The sequence below is a fragment of the Carcharodon carcharias genome, chromosome 16 (assembly GCF_017639515.1).
Source record: "Carcharodon carcharias isolate sCarCar2 chromosome 16, sCarCar2.pri, whole genome shotgun sequence".
Classification (NCBI taxonomy): Eukaryota; Metazoa; Chordata; class Chondrichthyes; order Lamniformes; family Lamnidae; genus Carcharodon; species Carcharodon carcharias.
This window is the reverse complement of record NC_054482.1, coordinates 63,588,021-63,607,625: the sequence shown is the minus strand read 5'-3', so window position 1 is coordinate 63,607,625 and position 19,605 is coordinate 63,588,021. Positions and strand designations below refer to the sequence as shown.

General features: G+C 42.9%; 1 protein-coding gene across 1 annotated transcript in view; it reads right to left on the bottom strand.

The window, feature by feature from the left end:
• Positions 1–1,478: 1,478 nt before the first annotated feature.
• Positions 1,479–19,605, bottom strand: part of LOC121289362 (complement component C8 alpha chain-like) — a 71,862-nt gene continuing 53,735 nt past the window's right edge. Inside the window, exons 7-11 of the mRNA XM_041208733.1 lie at positions 18,192–18,432; positions 15,787–15,915; positions 6,328–6,491; positions 2,538–2,760; positions 1,479–1,627 (exon numbers count right to left, since the gene is read on the bottom strand). Of these exons, the coding sequence (XP_041064667.1) occupies positions 1,479–1,627; positions 2,538–2,760; positions 6,328–6,491; positions 15,787–15,915; positions 18,192–18,432 (906 nt within the window). The remainder of the gene's footprint in view (positions 1,628–2,537; positions 2,761–6,327; positions 6,492–15,786; positions 15,916–18,191; positions 18,433–19,605) is intronic.

Genomic DNA, 19,605 nt, shown 5'->3' with positions numbered 1-19,605 from the left:
TCTCCCATTATGTCCCATTGTGTCTCCCAGAGGGAGCAATTAGTTTCTGGATGTCTTTAGAAGTACCTTGTCTGGCAACAGGGTGGTGTTCCATTACCTCTTACGGAGTCACACTGCAGCGTTCCAGCCAGTGGCTTGTGTGCGTTTTTAAAAATGCAGACCTTATTTTTCAAGTCCAATTTCCAGATGCAATTCACTGTTTTGCTTTTCTTTATCATGGCATTGTGTCCATGTTTCATACTGGACAAAAGGACAGATCAAAACTCAATGGCCACTATCAACTTCCCATTGTATCACAACAGCCTCCCCAATCCAAACCAGACTGGTTTTGCCTCAGAACTGTTAACCCATGTGATTGAAGCATGATCAGGGACTGCACCTTTATTACCACAGGACCCAGCAGGTTCATGGGAGCCATCATTTATCAGCCAGGCTGGGAGCCAGACTCTGAAACTAGCTGCAAGTCATATAGCAGCCAAAATACTTCACCTGTTCTAGTTTCAAAGTTCACCTGAGAACCAACCTTCTAAATATTCGACCACAAAAAACCTCGTAGCTTGCTTTGAACCATTCACTTTACAAAACCCTCAATAGACTACCAGGAATGGGCAGATTGTCTTATGAGGAAAGGTTGGACAGGGTAGGCTTGTAACCACTGGAATTTAGAAGAGTAAGAGGTGACTTAATTGAAACTTTTAAGATCCTGAGGGGCCTTGACCGTTGGATGTGGAGGGGATTTTTCCTCTTGTGGGAGAATCTAGAATTAGGGGTCACTGTTTAAAAATAAGGGCTCGCTCATTTAAGACAGAGATATAGATAATTTTTTTCTCTCAGAGGGTTGTGAGTCTTAGGAACTGTCTCAAAAGGCAGTGGAAGCAGAGTCTTTGAATATTTTTAAGGCAGAGCTAGATATATTCTTGATTAACAAGAAGGTGAAAGGTTATCGAGGGTAGGCATGAATGCGGGGTTGAGATTACATTCAGATCAGCCATGATCTTATTGAATGGCGGAGCAGGCCTGAGGGGCCAAGTGGCCTACTTCTGCTCCTAATTCGTATGCTCATATGTTCAACTTTGATATTATCAAATCCACTCAAGACACCTTTGGCCTGCCACATGGGAGACCAAAAATCGTAAATCATAGATTGAAGTAACCATAATCTCTAAAAGTGCACTATCTTTATCTGTGTCCAATCTTTTTATATGCATGTGCATGTGCATGTGTGTGCATATGCGCATGCATACATGTATGAGACCAAGTGTGTGATGTGTTAGTTCGGGGTAAGTGTCTGAGAATAAATAACTTTCTGTATGTTAAACTCACGAAAGTTTGCTGCTGAATTATTTAATTGGAATGGACACTCCAAGGGTAAGAAAAGACACATCTTTCCATTCAAACATGCTGATTATAGGCAGTAAGAGAGCAGATACATTTTGTCTGTGAAAGCAGATAGCCAAAATGCTGGGGGTACACTTTATTTAACAATACTGGGTTTGTGTGTTCTTTCCAAGGCATGTGGCACCACCGTCTTTAGGAGGTGGATGATTACAGTTTCGTGTCCGCTGTTTCAAACCATTTTGGCATGGTGTCCATCCCGACCAACAGCCCCAATCTCCATTAGTGGGCCCTATGAAAGTGAAATGTATATTGGTGAAATATTCTCCAAATCAATTAAGTACAATTAATTTCAGACTGACAATTCTATACTTACAAAACTACAAGACCAATGATAGTAAGATCATTTTAAACTGCCTAGCAAAGAATAATTGAGCTCAATATCTCCCCAAACATGAGCAACTTTTTTTGCCTGGAATACACTAACTATATCTAAACTATTACTATCTGAAATGGTTAAAATAAATAAAAATAGATTAAGCATTATATCATCAAAATAACCTATGGTTAACTACAGAACAAAATCAGAGAGATGCACTCTCCCTCCAACTATTTGGCACTCAAATTCAGATTTGATATTTAAAAAATTGGACTGAACTATGAATATTACAGAATATTATGGCTGGCCACAATGTCCATATGCTGTTTGAAGTCTACGGAGTTCAACAGCAGGCAGGCAAATAAACTCAGCCACAAAATTATAAGGGTCAAACCCAATCTGTCATTCAATTTATTACATTTCCCATTATTCTCAAGGCTACCCAGCCAGTAATATATTTCCGTGGTGAGCATCAAGCTGTGCCATTACATGTCCCCCCCTGTATAAGAGCCATGAGAAAACTTCAAAGACAAGTTTGGAATACTGAATCCAAAGAGTCAGAATTAGATGAAAGGTTATTTTTGAAAGAAATTTGAAGTAGCACCATTCAGATTATTCCAGATAGATTCTGATAGATAACAGAAGTTAAAGCAGAAATTAAATAAGTAGCACAAAGCAAACATCCAAAGGGATTAAAATCACTGTATTTGTACAAAAGGATAAAATATAAGGTCTGTGGTAGTGGTACACCAGGGTTAAGTTTTAAACAGTAAAATGGATCCCTACCACATGGATTCTCATAATAGCTGTCACAATTTCTTACCCTTTCGTTTAGTTTCCTGGCATGCTTTCCCTTCATAACCAGGCAGACATTCACAGGTACAGACATTGTTTATAAGAACTGCTTTTCCATTATTATAGCACACAGAGCACCTGCAGGGATGAAACTCTGCCAAGTACTCTTCCATTGCTCTTTTTAAATTTTGTCGCTTGATTTCAATAGAGTGAAGATTACTTCTGGCCACCAAATCATAAACTGGCATGACCTGGAGTATAAAAAAAAACTTGGAGTTTAGAGTTAATCCAAAAGCAAAAGTCAGATTCTTTAGTCATTAATTTATCTTGCTATTGATTTGTCTATTAATGCAAAAGTGGTTGCTAAATCATACTGAATTAAGACCAGTTAGAATCAGATCTATTAAAAGCAACTTGTACTTTTATCGTCTACATAATACGATTCTTTGAATGTAAAATTGTCATTAATTTCAAATTGATGATTGTTATCATATCTTTTGAGTATTTTGGAGTGGCCTCTCTCATTTTACTATAAAACACAATAAGTTTACAGCACCAAAACAAATCTATTTGCCATTTGCCATTCTTTGTGAGATCTTCACTAGAGCAATCTAACTGCCATGCTATTTCCCAATTATCACTATATTATCATCTTCTGCTTCAAAGATGCACTTAATTTTTTAAATGATTCAGTAGTCCCAGCCTCAAGCATTTACCATTGAAAAGAATTCCATGCTCCATAAATTCCTTGTGCAAAGAAATTTCCCCTAGCCTCTTTCCTCACCCTCTTTTTAAGTTTTAAATTGCTTTTCTTTTGTTACTGACTTCTTAATCAGAAGAAATAGTATTCTCTCGTTCACTTTATTGTATGCTGTAAAATGCTTTGGGGCATCCTGTGTTTGTGAAAGCTATTATATAAATGCAAGTCTTCTTTTCTTTTTAAGGATGCTAAACCCAACTCCCTCCAATACTGTTATATCCCAACAACCCTTAATGCTTTCAGATTCTGCCCTCCACGTTCCACAACCCCATCCATTGTCTGGTTGGATTCCAGGGTTCCCATTCCCAGACTTTCTTCCCATTCCTAGATCCCAGGAACCCCCACCTTGGTCCTCAAAAACTTCAGGCTGCATTTCCAATGATCCCAGAACCAGCTCCATTGGTCCAGAACACAGGTCCCAGTTTCCAGTGATCCTAGATTCAGGGACATGGTTCCGTATTCCCAGAACCTCCCTATCCAGTGCTCTTGGAACCTCAAAACCTTAACTTCCACCTTCCAGTGTTTCACAATCTTGGGATGACTACAAAGTAGCTGAAAAAAAGAGACATTTTGTCGAAGCTTTTCATTTTGCAGTCATCAGGGCAATTTGCAAGAATACAATGTAAGGGAAGACAACAAGTTTATATTGTATGAGAAGAGGGTGCTGATTGATTGGTAAGTGGACTCTGATTGGTAGAGGCATTGCCATGGAGAATGCACCAGTGATTGTACTGACAGTTAACTGCTAAGCATTGATTAAAATTTAAACCAGGCAGCTTGACTCTGATTGCTCAAGGCATTACCCAGAGGAATGAACCAGCAAATGGCTGTCACTTATTGTGTTCAGCTGAATCAGGTGCAATGTGTGTACATGTTCTTTCTGTCTGCAAAGAACAGGGCCCTGTGTATTAATATATGTAGCTTCCAGTACACGCAAATGTGCCACACTGCGTGCCCAACTGATAATCTTAAATTGGTTTTCAGCATAATTCTTAGCACATTGCGGATTATTTAGCAAATGTTGCAAAATTGCGGAATCATTTCTAATGTTGGACACTGTGCTTTGAGTTTCGCAAGCATGGGCTGGTTGGATACGGTCTGTACTTTGCCCATTGCGAACAACGGATGGGACAACACAATAACCCTCAGCATGCTAAGAATTATGCTGACAACCAGTCTAAGATTGTCACTTGGGCCTGCAACACTTATAAATGTCCTTATAAAATCTCTAACTCACCATGAGTCAAACCACAGAAAATCTGACACTTATCCAACAGATTCTTTGCTTTGTTTTCTTGTTTGCTAGCTATGATGTTTTTGTAAAAGATACCATCACCACCTCAAAAAATCTATATCATCTTTCACTTTCTGTATTCAACCACCCTATGGTGCTGAGACTTGCCTGTTCTTACCATCTGCCATATGCATATTGGAAGGATTTAAGCACCTGCTATGTCTGCCTCATATGCAATAAGTATGGGAAGTGAAAAGAAGAAGATAAAGCTGAGAAATTTAAAGAGACAAGAGAAGTCTCCCCTTTTCCTGCAGTTGTAACTTTTTCCTAATGCCCTTTGGAAAATGATTGCCTCCTTTTCTTTCTGGACATGGTGATCACCCATCCATTATCCATATGTTGCTGAAAACCTTATCAAGGAATATGTTTTTTTGTTATTAACTAACTTTGGAGATCTTAAAATGCCAACAGGGCCCTGCCAAGTTTTCATCAGTTGGCTGAAGGTCGTCTCTCCAGTGCTTAGGTTTGGATTTTCTTCATATGCATTCACTTTCTGATCATAAAGTTGCCTTCACAGCCTCAATGATTTAGAAGCATCCTATGTCCCAATGTTATCTTTGGTCTTCCTTGAAAGAGTTTTTAATTATTTCAACAAATATTCTTCTCAAGATAGAGAATTAGAACCTTAAAAAGAACTGGCCAAGTAGGTGCTCACACTTTTCATACATTTACATGTAATAATGATTCTAATTTTACATGGTACTATGTTGGAAAAGTGATTTCCCTTCTAGCCATCTCACAGTGATGCTAGATATTCCAAGAATCATATCTGCACAATTCTGAACCCAAGCTCTGCAGAACATTGATAGTTATCAACTTCTACTCTGGAGTTGTATAATACTGAAATGTCAGTGGCTCTCTTGTTTACTTGTTTATTTATTTGGTACATTTATGTCACCAAGCTTGTCCACCCAGAATAGATTCCACTTTTCTTTCTCTTAACTGCTAAATAACTTGAACATTACTTAAATTCTGAAGACCTTCTGAGGAGGCCATGTTGGATGGTATAGCCCAATTTTAAATTTGCTGATGCTTCATATAATAAACAAGATCTATCTTCAATTTGTAAATCAGAAACTCAAATCTCCTCCAGAAACCATGCACAAGTAATCATTTCCCTTCCTCTGCTCCTGATCCTTACTTCATATGTTTAGTGATGGCTAACTTGTTTCCTTTGTACTTAGTGCCTTTCTAAATATTTGTTTCAAGATCATTATGACAGCTGTTTGTGACATTGCTATAGTTTGGGCTTTACTATATATCCAAGGCTTTGCTGCTGCTTGACATGTAAAAGCACTCACTTTCTTATAAAAACAATAAAAATGCACTCCTAGAAACACATCTCCAAGGAAAGGTGCAAGTGAAATACAAATCTTGCCCATATTCCGTCTACTCTCACCCAGATCTGTCCATGTTCTGATTTTGCTTTCAATTCTGCGTAGCTCTTTGATGGAAAAATTCTCTTTTTTTCATTTCTTTTTTTCAACTTTTTCTTTACCAATTATCTATCAAAGACCTTGATTAACTTGCATTAAAAATATTCCTCAGAAAATGCCTTTGGTTCACAGATCTTCAGTGCCTTAACATAAGCAAAGTTAACTATTCTTTTTGAGATTTTAAGCTTCTCATATGGTTTATTTTGATAGTCAATGTATTAATTGCATGAGATTAAGATATGGGATGTTAATTTTACTTAAATAACTATTTAATTGTGTTGAAATAAACCTAAAACGTAAGTAGATTGCTCTGAGACCATATTTTTACCTCAAAATCAATGATAGCTGGCATGTATTTCAAAGATTTACCCCAACGTCGATACATTTTGACATCTGGTATTCCTCGACCTAACAGTCCAGCACTTGATTTAAGGTCTCCCCCTACTACACATGGAAGAACATCTTCTACAAGGCTACTTGAACCTTTTGAAGCTAAAATAATAATTAAGGAAAACAATTACTTTTTCACACAAGAACATAATTTCCTTCAGACGAACAGCTTAACATAACTAGAATGAAATTAATATACAAAGGCAAACATTATTTTTGAATATCTTTTTAAACTCAGTGGAAGGCATTTCACCATGATCAATTAGTGCTCTGCTCTATACTAAGTCTTTATTTCTACTGTCTATATTTGTATTTTAATTAATTTTCAAAAAATTTATAGCATTGTAAGGGAATAGAACACCTCCAGTTTTTAACACATAGGGCTGGATTTTTACTCAGATGCAGGGGGCTCTAGGGTGCTGGATTGAGGTTGGGAAAGCCAGAAGTAGAGGGTTCCTGGAGGCCCTGCAAAATTTAACGGCTTGGCATGATTAATGTCTTTTTTCTCTGTTTCCCGGCCACTGTCAGACAGATCGAGAAGCTGTCTGGCTGTCAGGCGGCTACACCTTGAAACCAGGCCACAGCTGGGTAGTGGAGAAGGGGGAGAGGGGAAGAGAGATGGGGGATTTGGGGTGGGGGGTGGGGGGTTAGGGGAGGTGATGATGGAGATTGCAGGCCTGAGGGATTAGAGGTTGGTGGGTGGCAGGGTATGGGATCAAAGATGGGGAGTGGAGATCAGAGGGTAAGGTCAGAGGCCCTATAGGGGAGGCCAGTGGAGACCGAAAGTGAAAAGGCACTTACATTCTTAATCAAGAAATCCTCACCTTCCTTTAGCTACCAGGCTTCCCGTGCGTTGGAGGGTTAAAACGCCAACACCCCACCGCCACTCCCCCGCACCCCCACCCACTTTAGTATCAGCATTTAGCACTCCATGAGCATAACAAATTGGAGAGAACAATTCTGCACCATCAGTGTGCCTTTAGCACAAGTCAACAGATTGTGCATTATCACATGCTTATGATATAGTAGCTTCCCACAATAATTATCCTTCTGCCCTCGTGAGATTATAATTTTAGCACCATTTTGTTCTAAGTTCTTTGCTGTGGGCCCATGTTCATTAAGATTCAGTTAGGTTGCCCAAAATTATTGAATTCTGAGATTGAGAATCCTGACTATGCTACTTTTTAGCTTGAATTTACGTAGCAGTAATATGTCCTGAAATCACCATCTTCATGGTGCCCACCTTACCTCTACTTGGGAGTCTCTATAAGTAGCCTTCAGCTAGGGGGAAAAAAATCATCCCCAGGGGTTTCAAAAACACATATATGACCAGAGAAAATGTTGCTGCAGTCTGTTCAAAAGTTGAAAGCTGAAGACATCATAAAAATTAACAGTTCTGAAATCTGCTCTGAGGTTTTATTCATAGGGCAAAATTTTCTGGCTGGCGGGGTTAGGGTGGGGGGAGGGGGGAGCGGAGCGGGAGCGGGTGTGGGCCCTCGCCACCATTTTACATGGGTGGGCCAATTAAGGCCCGCCCAGTGTGAATCACGGCTCCCGAGGACAATGGGAGTGGGTGGGCAGTGGCGGGACTGCAATGACCTCCGGGTCCAATAACGACCCGGCGGCCTGTTTTAAAAAGCTGCTGCAGCCTTTCCAAGGTGACAAAACATGGCCAGTGGAAGGGCTCCCCAGAGCACTGCTGGTGAGCAGGCCAGGCCGGAGAGTAGGGCAGGCGGGCACTGTGCCCCTCGTTCTTCCGATGAATGCCTTGCTGCCCTTTTCGAGGAGGTGGCAGCACAGCCGGAGCTCCTGATACCCCAGGACTGGAGGAGGACCAAACGTGCCTGGGAGGAGGTGGCAGAGGTGGTGAGCTCCCCCGACATGGTGCGGCGCATCTGGATCCAGTGTCGCAAGTTCTTCAATGACCAGTTGCGCCCAGGAAGGGTGAGTACCATGTTGGCATTGGTCACTTAACCCAGCAGGTAGGCTTTCCCCCCGGTGCCTCCCCCCACCAAATCTGAGTGCAGTGACTGCATGGAATCATTGACGGATTGTGTCCTTCGCTGGGTGGGCCAGAAGATATTGCCTATGTCGAGGTCAGCCTGAGAGGGTGGTGAAGCAATGGGTTCTGCCCTCACAGCATGTGACACACTGAGACACACATGACTGTTTTGGGGGCACCCTGAAGGAGTTGCACCTAGGCGCAGTGCTGGAAATCCAGGACATGTCAAAGTCAGGGTGATGACATGCTGGGAGGGGAGCTTCAAGGTGGCGCGGCACCGATCGATCTGCTGTGCTCTGCGCTCCACGTGTTTGCGCCTCCTTGCTATGGAAGGTTAGACCATGTGGTGCCTAATGTAATGTAGGCAGCATTTGGCCAAGGGGCAGGGGGGCGGAAACAGAGCAGCGGGGTGAGGAGACACTGGAGCCCTGCAATGTCCCACTCTGGTTGGGGTGGGCCATCTGCGAAGAGAGTCCATGTACAAGTAACATTAATCAATGCTTTTCTCTCCTTTTCAGGAGAAGAATGTTCATAATACAGCAGAGCAGGTGAGGACTGGTGGTGGCCAGGCGCAGTTAGCCATTCTCAGCCATTTTGAGCAAGAGGCCCTAGATTTGGAGAGGTGCTATGCACCCTGGTCCACCAGTGTCGGTGAGGCTGGGGTGCCACGGGCAGGTATGTATGCCCAGCAGTGAAGTCACCATTGTTCTCCCAACAGCCATGGCAGTGCTGAATGTTCAGTGATTGAAGTTGGCAACATGGCTTGACCATTGTTTATGGAAGGATGAGCGTGTAATGATCCCGGAGGCAAGGATGCACATTGACATTGTCTCCATGTTAACTGATCCAATGTCCTTCTTCTTCCTTTCAGTATCAGTGGAGTATGGCCGAGAAGAGGAGCAGCAGCGGCCCCTCTCACACCTGAGGGCCCTGAAGTCTTACCAGCGTCACACCATCTCTGCCAGGCATGCACCAGCGCAGGTTCTAGCACCTCAGTGGGAATTAGAACATCGGCTGGTGTCCCGGGGCACAGTGGTGAGTGCACTTCACAGTCGCTGGAGGAGCTGGCAGAGTGCCCATAGTGCCAACAGTCGGAAGACTGCAGGGGCCTAGGCACATGCTCAGTCGGTGTCTGATGATGTGCCTCTGGAGTCATCCATGACGCAGCAAGTTCAGGAAATGCAGCCGGGGATACTGGAGCATCTGGGGGAGATACATGAGGCTATGTTTGGCTTAGTGTCTGTGGTGAAGGAGTCTAAGCGGACGATCGCCGAAGCAATGAGTCTCATGTCCGAAAGCCATTTGTCCTCCAAGGAGAGAATAGCAACTCTCGTGGAGAGGCTCCTCCAGGAGACCAATCAGAGCTTCCCGGGGATGCACTCTGACCAGCAACCCCTCACATTGGCATTGAACTCAGCTGGTTAGTGCCAGTGTGGGAGATGGTTTGGGCACCAAGTATCCTAGCTTGGTGCCCATCCATCCATGGTGAGCAGGGAGGTCCGAAGTGACCTCAAGTTGGCGCAGCAGCTGCCTGTTGTCTCTGCGGGCTCCTCTCAGGGCGCTCTGGATGAGGGCAGCAGCTCCTCCGCCCCTCTGCCAGTGACCACTACATCCGGTGAGGCTGCAACAACTGGGGAGATGCCAGCTGTGGAACTGGCAGCTCCCTCCCAGGTGGCGCCAGCACAGGCTCCACCGGCCCGAAGACAACAGCCAAGGTCACCAAGGCCAACAGGACAGCAGAGTGAGTAGGCTCCCTCAGATACCACTCCCAGCGAGGGGACAGCACCAAGACGTAGCACCCAGAAACGTAAACATAAGGCACCTTAGGGACACCGCAGGTTTATCATTGATGCTTTTGTGTTAGCCCAAGATGAGGTCTTTATGATTTGCTTTGATTTGGAACATCATTGTCATTTTGTGTCCTAAAGTTTCTTTGCTTCTGATATTAAATTCAAACATGTCACCATAGCTGAGAGTGCCTCTTTTCTTCTGCACATGGATGTTTTGCAAAAATGGAATGAGTGTTTTGTGGGACATTCAGCTTTATTAACAAGGCCTTTAGTTAATGTTCCTTATCTGGCAGATTTTGCACTTAGATATCGTGTATGGAGCCTGCAGCCCAGGCTGATCCTGGAGGTCCATATGTGGTGGGCTGGCTGAAGGTTCGTGGGATTAAAGCCTCCCAGGTGAACCTGCCTCCCTGGAGTATACCCAGGTCAGTGTTTACCCCCTCAGCATTTCCCTGTGCGTGTTCATCCTCGGACTCACTGCCGGACTCATCATGTGCAGCCGCACCAACTACGTCGACGTCTTCGTCATCCACTGTGACCCCCCTTTCCAGCGCAAGATTGTGGAGAGTGCAGCATGCAACCACTATCAGTGACACATGATCTGGGGGGTACTGGAGTGACTGGTCCCTGAGTGGCCCAATCATCAGAAGCGCATCTTGAGAAGACCGATGGCTCTCTCCACCTTGTGATGCCGTGGCTCCTATTGTACCACTGCTCAGCTTCTGTTCTTGGATGACAGAGAGGCTTCATGAGCCACCTTCTGAGGGGATTGCCCTCTCCACCCAGCAGCCATCCATCAAGCTGGGCTGGAGCACTGAAGAGCCTCAGCACCTGGGAGTGTCTGAGGATGTAGGCATCGTGGGAGCTGCCTGGGTACCTTGCACAGACTTGTAGAATCAGCATCCTGTGATCACACACTATCTGTTCGTTCATGGAGGGGAAGCCCTTCCTGTTAATGAAGGCACCGGCCTCACCTGCTGGCGCCTTGATGGCCACATGTGTACAATCTATTGCATCCTGGACGCAGAGGAAGACAGCAATCGCGGAAAAACCTCTGGCTTGCTGTGTCTGGCTGGCCTCGCCCCAACGGTAGTGGATGAAGGTCAGTGCACGTCTGAACAGAGCGTCTGTAACCTGCTTGACACAAGTATGGACAGCTGATTGGGAGACACTGCAAAGATCACCCACTGACCCCTGGAAGGAGCCAGAGGCATAGAAGTTGAGGGCAGCTGTGACCTTTAGACCGACTGGCATGGGGTGTCCGCCCACACAGTTCGCAGAGATCTCAGGCCCAATCATCTGACAGGTATAGTTGACTGTCTCCCTTGACAGTCGGAGCCTCCTTCGGCACTGTACCTTAGACATATTGAGGTAGCTGCTTCGCTGCCTGTATACCCTGGTAGCAGGATAGTGGCATCTTCTGAGGCCCCTTCCGCCTTGGAATACCTCTTGGCCCTGTGCCCCTTGTGCCTGCACCTGTCCTCCCAAAGGTGGCTCCCCTGGAGGCTGAATGTGGACTCCTGACCTCCTCCCCCTTCTAGCCCTCCATTCCTCCTCAGAGGAGGTGCCTCCAGTGAAGACCACAACTCCTATTCCCAGGCCAAGGGAAGGCTTTCTGAAACCTGCAGGCCCAAAAAGATTCCTCATTGCAGAGTGCTGACCTGAAGGTTGTGAGTCCAGACCAAGCAGCTGATATGTGTTTTGAAATACTGCAGATCACACAGGCAATTATCAGTAACTTTGAAAAATCAATATTTGACAGAGCACACTCATGGCGCTAGTGAGCCCCCTTATTCCGCCGTGGATGAGGTTTATACAAATGTGTCCTACCCACCTGCCCATTTCACCCATGCGCTGACCCAAAGATTGCAAGGAAGCCGAAAAATCGGTGTCAATTGGCGCCTCAATGGTTTTAAGTGTCCTATTAATTAATGCTGCACGCGCATTGGACATCATCGCGCGCCCGCCCAACGAAATGCCGCGATGGTGCATGGTGAGGTCGGGGCGCTCACCCAACATCACCGCACATCATTTACACGCGGACATGCGGAGTCGCCCTGGCACGCCAACAGGAAAATTCTAGCCTTACATTTCTTATTTCTCATAAGTGGATGACCAACTTAAGATGGGACCGAAGCTTAATGATAACTTATGTTTTAACTATGGGTCACTTTGCTTGCGAACTGGTTGGACACTTATCTGTCGGCGGGCAAGCTGATTACAGTGCATGGCAGTCGAGAAAGACCAATATGAAATGTAGCACATACTATTTATTTATACAAACAACAGAGCGTTAACATGATGTGTTCTTCCCCATCCAGACCCTAGTGTAGACTAACATTTACATGTAGCCCACACTACACAGCTATTGGGTCTTGCAGTCACTTGGTCAATCTGCTCACAGTCTCTTAAAGGTGTATTATATCTCAGATTACCACAACAACCAAAGATTAAAACTAGGTGCCAAGAAGTATTTTTATCTATTTAACAAGGATAGATCCAATAATTTCAGTTTAACAAGCTCTTAAAGCCAAGGGCCTGAATTTTTCCAGCATTTGACGGGCTCGGTGGGAGCGGGCTGGGGCGGTCGCAGAGCTGACCGCCACCCGCGATTGGCTTCACACCGCCATTTTATGCAGGCAGGCCAATTAAGGGCCGCCCAGCTTAATACGCGAGTGGTAGTGCTGAGCGCTACCTGTGCAGGCAGGGGGAGGAGGGGCAGTCATGTCCAGTGCTCTTTCACACGCATGCGCACGAAAGAGCACTTCAATCTCCCTGAGGCAGCTCCGTGCCTCAGGGAGATTGAAGCACTTTTTAAAAAAAAAATAAATGCAATAAAAATTTTATTAAACATGTCCCCTTATGTGACTGTGAGATGGGATGTTTTTATTTTTCAGAAAAAGTTTTTATTTAATTCATAAAAGCTTTAGGAAACCTCAACGTGCATATGGATGAGGTTTCCTAAAAAACGTAAAGGCCGCGTGGCCTTTTCACCTTCCCGCCAACTGTAAGGTTGGTCGGGCAGCGTGAAATTCAGGTTAATCACCCGGTTAATGGCCTTAATAGGCCTATCAATTATGGACGGGTGTGCAGCCGACTCTGGTGTGCACCTGCTGAATGAAATATCGCGAGACAGCACAATGATGTCAGGACGCACGTCCGATGTCCTCCCACTTCATTTTACGTGCCAACGTGTTGGGCCCGCCGCCGCACACTGACTGTAAAATCCTGGCCATAGTGTCTTTACAAATGTTACCAGTTGCAGATCCTAGGAGGTCTTGTGGCACAGTGGGTAGCTTCTCTACTTCTGAGCCAAAAGCTCTGTGCTTGAGTTCCACCCTAGGACTTGACGGTCATGGAAGATGCATTCATAGTGTGACCAAACAGGTTGATTATCAATCTGTAAAACCTTTTGATGCACCTATAACAAGCACTAAGAATGGGAGAGTTTCCTGGTCAGCCACAACCATGTGGCAGCTGCAAAGCAACAGTCTCCCCACGTTAAAAGACTCTACACATAACCTCTTGCCACAAGCTGTACTCCATGGCAAGCATCCTCCTCAATTCGAGGGACTGCTAGAGAGAGAGAGAGAGTTGCAGATCCTATCATAGCCATGATATTTGCAGCATAACAAAATGCTGGTCAAAAATTGTGCATCTGGTGCAATGGGACAAAAAAGAATAAGAATTTTTTTAAGGCAAAAAAGTGTTGTTCATATAACATCATTTAGTTTTGTATTGCCTTGATGCTGCAGCATGGAGGTGTTAAACTCCTGAAGAAGGTAGACACTCATCATTTTGCTTTAGAATTTGCTGATTCTACGAGATTAGCATTAATGCAAAACCGAAACCATTTCACACTGATGGCAACCTTGTAACCTATAGTGCATTCTAAGGGCAAATGTACTCAACTGAACTATTACATAACTCTGAATGTTTCACTTGTAGATTTGGTGATGTGTCTGGGTCACTGTTTCCTACTCATTTTAGTTAAAGGGGCCTCAAAACATAAATTTGTGTAGTACCTCCATTTTGATGGCCTCATGAGATTCTCTTTAAGTGTCATCATAACTGGGGTCAGTGGGATGTTGACACCACTCCTTGATTACTGGAGTGGACCTTAATGAATGCTCTGCAATGTTGAAAATTAATGGGCTATGTTTTACAGTCAGTGGTGAAGCAACAGTGTTTTCCCCAACCTCAAAGAGAACAGCTCACAAAGATCTAACGATCTTTTATCCTGACAATAGACTAAAACTTGTGCTCGGAAAAAGGATGTCAGCAGCAGGGTAAGTAGTCAAACACACTGAAGTATGCTCATTGACAGCAAACCAGGAAGTTAAAAACAATTTACCTTTCACAATAATTTAAATTTTCAGGTAGCAAAATAAATGATGATGATTGGGTCTAGATATCAACATAAACAATTTTTTTAAAAAATCAAAACATGTGGAGTCTTTATCATAAAGGAGAAATTTGATATTCCACAAATATTAAATTAGCTTTTTAAGGTCAATAAGGCTGTTCAGCAACAATTATGAAGTTAATATGCCATTACCAAGCTACAAATTCAACTAGATGTAATGTCCCAGTGTAAGGTCATTGACCTAAAACATTTGTTTCTTTCCATGGATGCTGCATGACCTGCTGAGTATTTCCAGCATTTTTTGTTTGCATTTCAGATTTCCAGCATTGTAGTATTTTGCTTTTGTATATTTTCAAGGGCTTTTACAATGAGAATAACAGTATAAGAATGGAAGTGTTTACTAATTCATTCATTGTTTAGGAACAATACTCTGCGGAACCTGAACAATGCACTCTTTGGAGGAGCACAAAATCGCTGACAGCAGCTTTTGGATTTCCCTGTTAACTGCACATTTGTCGACTCCCAAAGTTGGTGTCAGCTTCAGTTAAATAAAGATGACGAATGTTGACAACTTTGTCATCATTGCCCCTGCAAAATCTGTCGACAGTTTTAAGCCTAAAACTAGATTACCAAGGGTGACTGAGGGACATGAGTAAATGTTTCCTTTTAAAATATTCGAACTTTTGAAGCAATTTTGTATAACGTGCTTCTCCTTTAACTCCAAATTATTGAACGTTTCAATTTTATTGTTTAGTTTTTAAAAGTTTTTCTGCGAACTTCATTTTTACAAGGAGAGACGGTGGTATAGTGGTAACATCACAAGACTGGTAATCCAGAGGCCTAGGAGGCAAGGGTTCAAATTTAATCATGGCAGCTGTTGAGATTTAAATTCAATTAATAATCTGGAATTGAAAAGCTCGTCTTGTAATGGTGACCATGGTACTCTTGCCCTTTAAGGAAGTTCTGCCTTTCTTACCTGGTCTGGCCCACATGTGACTCCAGGCGTACAACAATGTGGTTGACTCTTAACTGCCCTCTGAAATGGTGTGGCAAGTCAGTTCAAGAGCAATTAGGGAGGGGGACCAAATGCTGGCCTTGCCAGCGACACCCACCTCCCATGAAAGAATGAAAAATAATTCTGTAGGAGTCATAAATAACATTAGCCTACATTTATTTATAAAAAGATGACTACAAAATTTAATATTATGACTTATAATCTGTGTTTGTGGAGGTACTTACTTTTTTTATAATCAGTTACATTTCCACAAACTTTGGCCTCTATGGCTGAACCTACTTCAAACATTCCTTTTGACATCACTACTCCTAGTGATCCTGCAACACAATATCCAGCTTCGGATGCAGTCACACCTTTAAGATAATGAAAGAGCATGTAAACATGTTTTATCTCTACCTTTTAGCCTTTTTCGATTCCTTCACCCTACCCCAACCCCACCAGGGCTATCTGTATCTTGCTTGTCCTGCTTTCTATCCTTAATTAGCACATTCCTTAGATAATATCACCACATTCAATGCCTCTTTGTCCTTTTGTCTATAATATTTATTGGCTATCTCCACCTATCACTGGCCCTCTATCCAGCTCTATTTGTCCCACCCCCCTTAAACCAGCTTATATTTCACCTCTCTTCTATTTTTACTTAGTTCTGTTAAAGAGTCATACGGACTCGAAACGTTAACCGTGTTCCTCTCCGCAGATGCTGCCAGATCTGCTGAGTTTTTCCAGGTACTTTTATTTTTGTGTTGTAAATATGGCACTTAGATATGGTTTAATTCAGAATGTGCTTCAATGGTTCTGTATTTGCTATTATAACCTTCAGCTGTATCGACAATCAGGTAATGTGGTGTTTTATGATTTGGTTATGGACAAGTAAATTTGTCTTTAATGTAGACAATGTTTGAAATCCCAGTTACCCACTAGAAGAATAAATCCACAAGATTCCACAGTTTTAAACAAACAAAAATAAACTACAAATTCAGATAAAAAAACAACCTACAATATCTATCTTATACTCTAACATTCAGAATTAACATGAGGTAAATATGAATTAACAGGCAAACTGTGGTTGAACACACTTCACTGCACATTAAATGGCATATGCGACCAAGACAGATCCCATGGATTTCTCAGCAACCCACCCAGACATCAGGGATCATTATGAGCCACAAAATCTTGTTAAAACTTTGTCTCCCTTTTAATGATCTAGCCTCTGAGTTCCCTCATAAGCCACTCTGACTCAAACTGCCTCAATGAATGCTCACCTGCCAATGGCTCAATCTCTTCTCCTGCGACTGTGTTCCATGGGATTCACCGAGCTATAGTCCCACTTCTAATTACCAGTACAGTTGCAGCTCTTTCACAGACCACTAGCTACACTAAGCTGGCACTGTCGCTGTGTTTCTCTGAACTCCAGTCTTCCAGTTGCCCATAAATGGCTCTAAGGGCCTCTTCTGAGCATTAACTGCCTGGCACAGAACAGTGACTTTCTGCCAACATCTCAGCCCCTGAGGACTTCCCTAAGCCTGCAATCCCTGGTGCCTGCTAACAGCTTCCAGGGTTTCTCTGTGAGCTGCAAACCAGATAAGGTCCAAACTGCAATAAACCCCTTTTCCTGCCAAACACACAGATAGATTGAAACCAGAGCACCTTCTTAAGCTCCACCCATCTCTATGACAATGTAGCCTTTCAGAGTTCACTGAATGCTTTTAAACTAATTTAGCTCTAACTCCCAAAACAAAACATTTCACTGGATTGTATTTCTTTGCAAGCAGTGGCAATCTCTAAAGTCCAGTTCCAGTCACTAAATTTCTAGAAATTTCTAAAGTCCAGCATTTTAGTTATCTTATCTTCATAACAACAATCTTCCCAAAACTAAATATTGCCTCTAAAATATTAACATGAACCATGAACTAGATATTCATCACAGGTGGCACACAGAAAGGGAAATATTTTATCCTATATAGAATTCAAGAGGAAATATACACCAGAATGACAGATAAATTACTTAGCAAAACTGTATGAAATCAGCCTTGTCAATGCTTCCAATTGCCACAGGAATGTTCCATATCCATAGATATTAAAGGAATGCCTCAGGAAGGTCCCCACTGTGAACTTCTAAAGATTGCAAACTAAATGGACACCGAGGGAGATGACAAAGGGAGACAGAAAACAAAGAATAAGAAATTAGCAAGATTACGACAGGAATAGAGCAAATAAATGGCAACAGGAAGGTCAAGAATGGGAAAGAAAAAACAGAAATGGAAGATAGTTAAATTTGAAATAGTGACTGATTGCTCGTGGCATTGCACACATAGCAGTCAATTTTAACTCTTCTACCAAGTGTGAAATGAGTGGCAGTGGGTAATCTGCCTGTTGACTCCCTGCCTGATTTTCCTTTTTATCGTACAGGTCAATGAAGTGCATTTGATTACATGCGCATACTTTCCACATCCATTGCAGCAGGTACAGTAACTGACCGATAACAGTCACACACTTATGTTGTTCTGGCTGCTGTGTAACATGGCAGACAGAGTTTGTGCTAGCAATGCATAACTTCATCTTGAATTAATTTTATAATATTACTCATTGTAACTTTGTTCAAGCAACAGTAGTATTAATTGTCACAAACCTGACTCTGCCAATGCGTTCTTATTAAAGACAATTATGAATTCATAAACACCTCCCATCGTTCCTGAAGCATAGTAATGTGTACCATAATCTGCAATGAATTTAGCATACATTCCATAATTGTATTCATCTGGAAGCTTGATAAGGGATTGAGCCATATCTTCATCCAAAAGTAAATTGTATCTCCTCATTTTGAAGTGAGCAGTTTGAATTTTAGTACGAACACGAACAAAATTAACGTCCTAAAAAAAACAATGTTTTATCTGAATAATTCTTTTAAAGGAATAACATCACAAGTTATTCTAGATCACAGATGTCTTCATTCAACTAATCTATCAGTGATAGCGAGGTGTATTGACCCTTAGACAGCAAATAGGTTCAGGTAAGCTCCAATCTGCCTGATCCAGTCAGTTTGGTATTTTGTTTAGACCCTGCCTGGATTACTTTGAAATCTCAGAACACCAAAGTGCACAGATCAGCATAGACAATCTATGTCATGAACTACGGGCATTTCCACCCATGTGCGATTAGTTTCATAGAACTCTGAAATGCATAGCGTTCTAACCTGTTGAAAAATGCTTTCTACTAAGGTATAGATCTGCACTATTAAGTAGATATGAATCAGCTCCATCTTAATGGTAAAAGCAAAATACTGCGGATGCTGGAAATCTAGAACAAAAACAAAAATACCTGGAAAAACTCAGCAGGTCTGACAGCACCTGCAGAGAGGGATACAGTTGATGTTTTGAGTCCATATGACCCTTCATCAGAACTAAATAATTTTGAAATGAGATGAAATATAAGCTGGTAGAGGGGGGTGGGACAGGAGGAGCTTGATAGGGGTCCAGTGATAGGTGGAGGCCAGGAAGAGACTGCCAAAGATGTCATAGACAAAAGGATAAAGGGGTGTTGACGGTAGTGATATTATCTAAAGGATATGCTAATGGGACATTAAGGGTGGCAAGCAGGGCAAGCTAGTGGCAGATGGCCCTAGTTGGGGTGGGATGGGAGGAAGGGATCAAAATGCACTAAAAGGTGGAGATGAAACAATAGATCGCAATAAATTTAAAAATAGGTGCACTTCCCTCAATTTAGTCTACTGCATTTGCTGCTCCCAATGCGGTCTCCTTTACATTGGAAAGGCCAAACGCAGACTGGGTGACCACTTTGTGGAACACCTTTGGTCTGTCCGCAAGCATGACCCAGACCTCCCTGTCACTAGCCTCCACCTATCACTGGCCCTCTATTGAGCTCCTCCTGTCCCACCTCCCTCTACCAGCTTATACTTCATCTCATTTCTATATTTTTTAGTTCTGACGAAGAGTCATACGGACTCGAAACATCAGCTGTATCCCTCGCCGCGCTGCTGTCAGACCTGCTGAGTTTTTCCAGGTATTTTTGTTTTTGTTCCATTT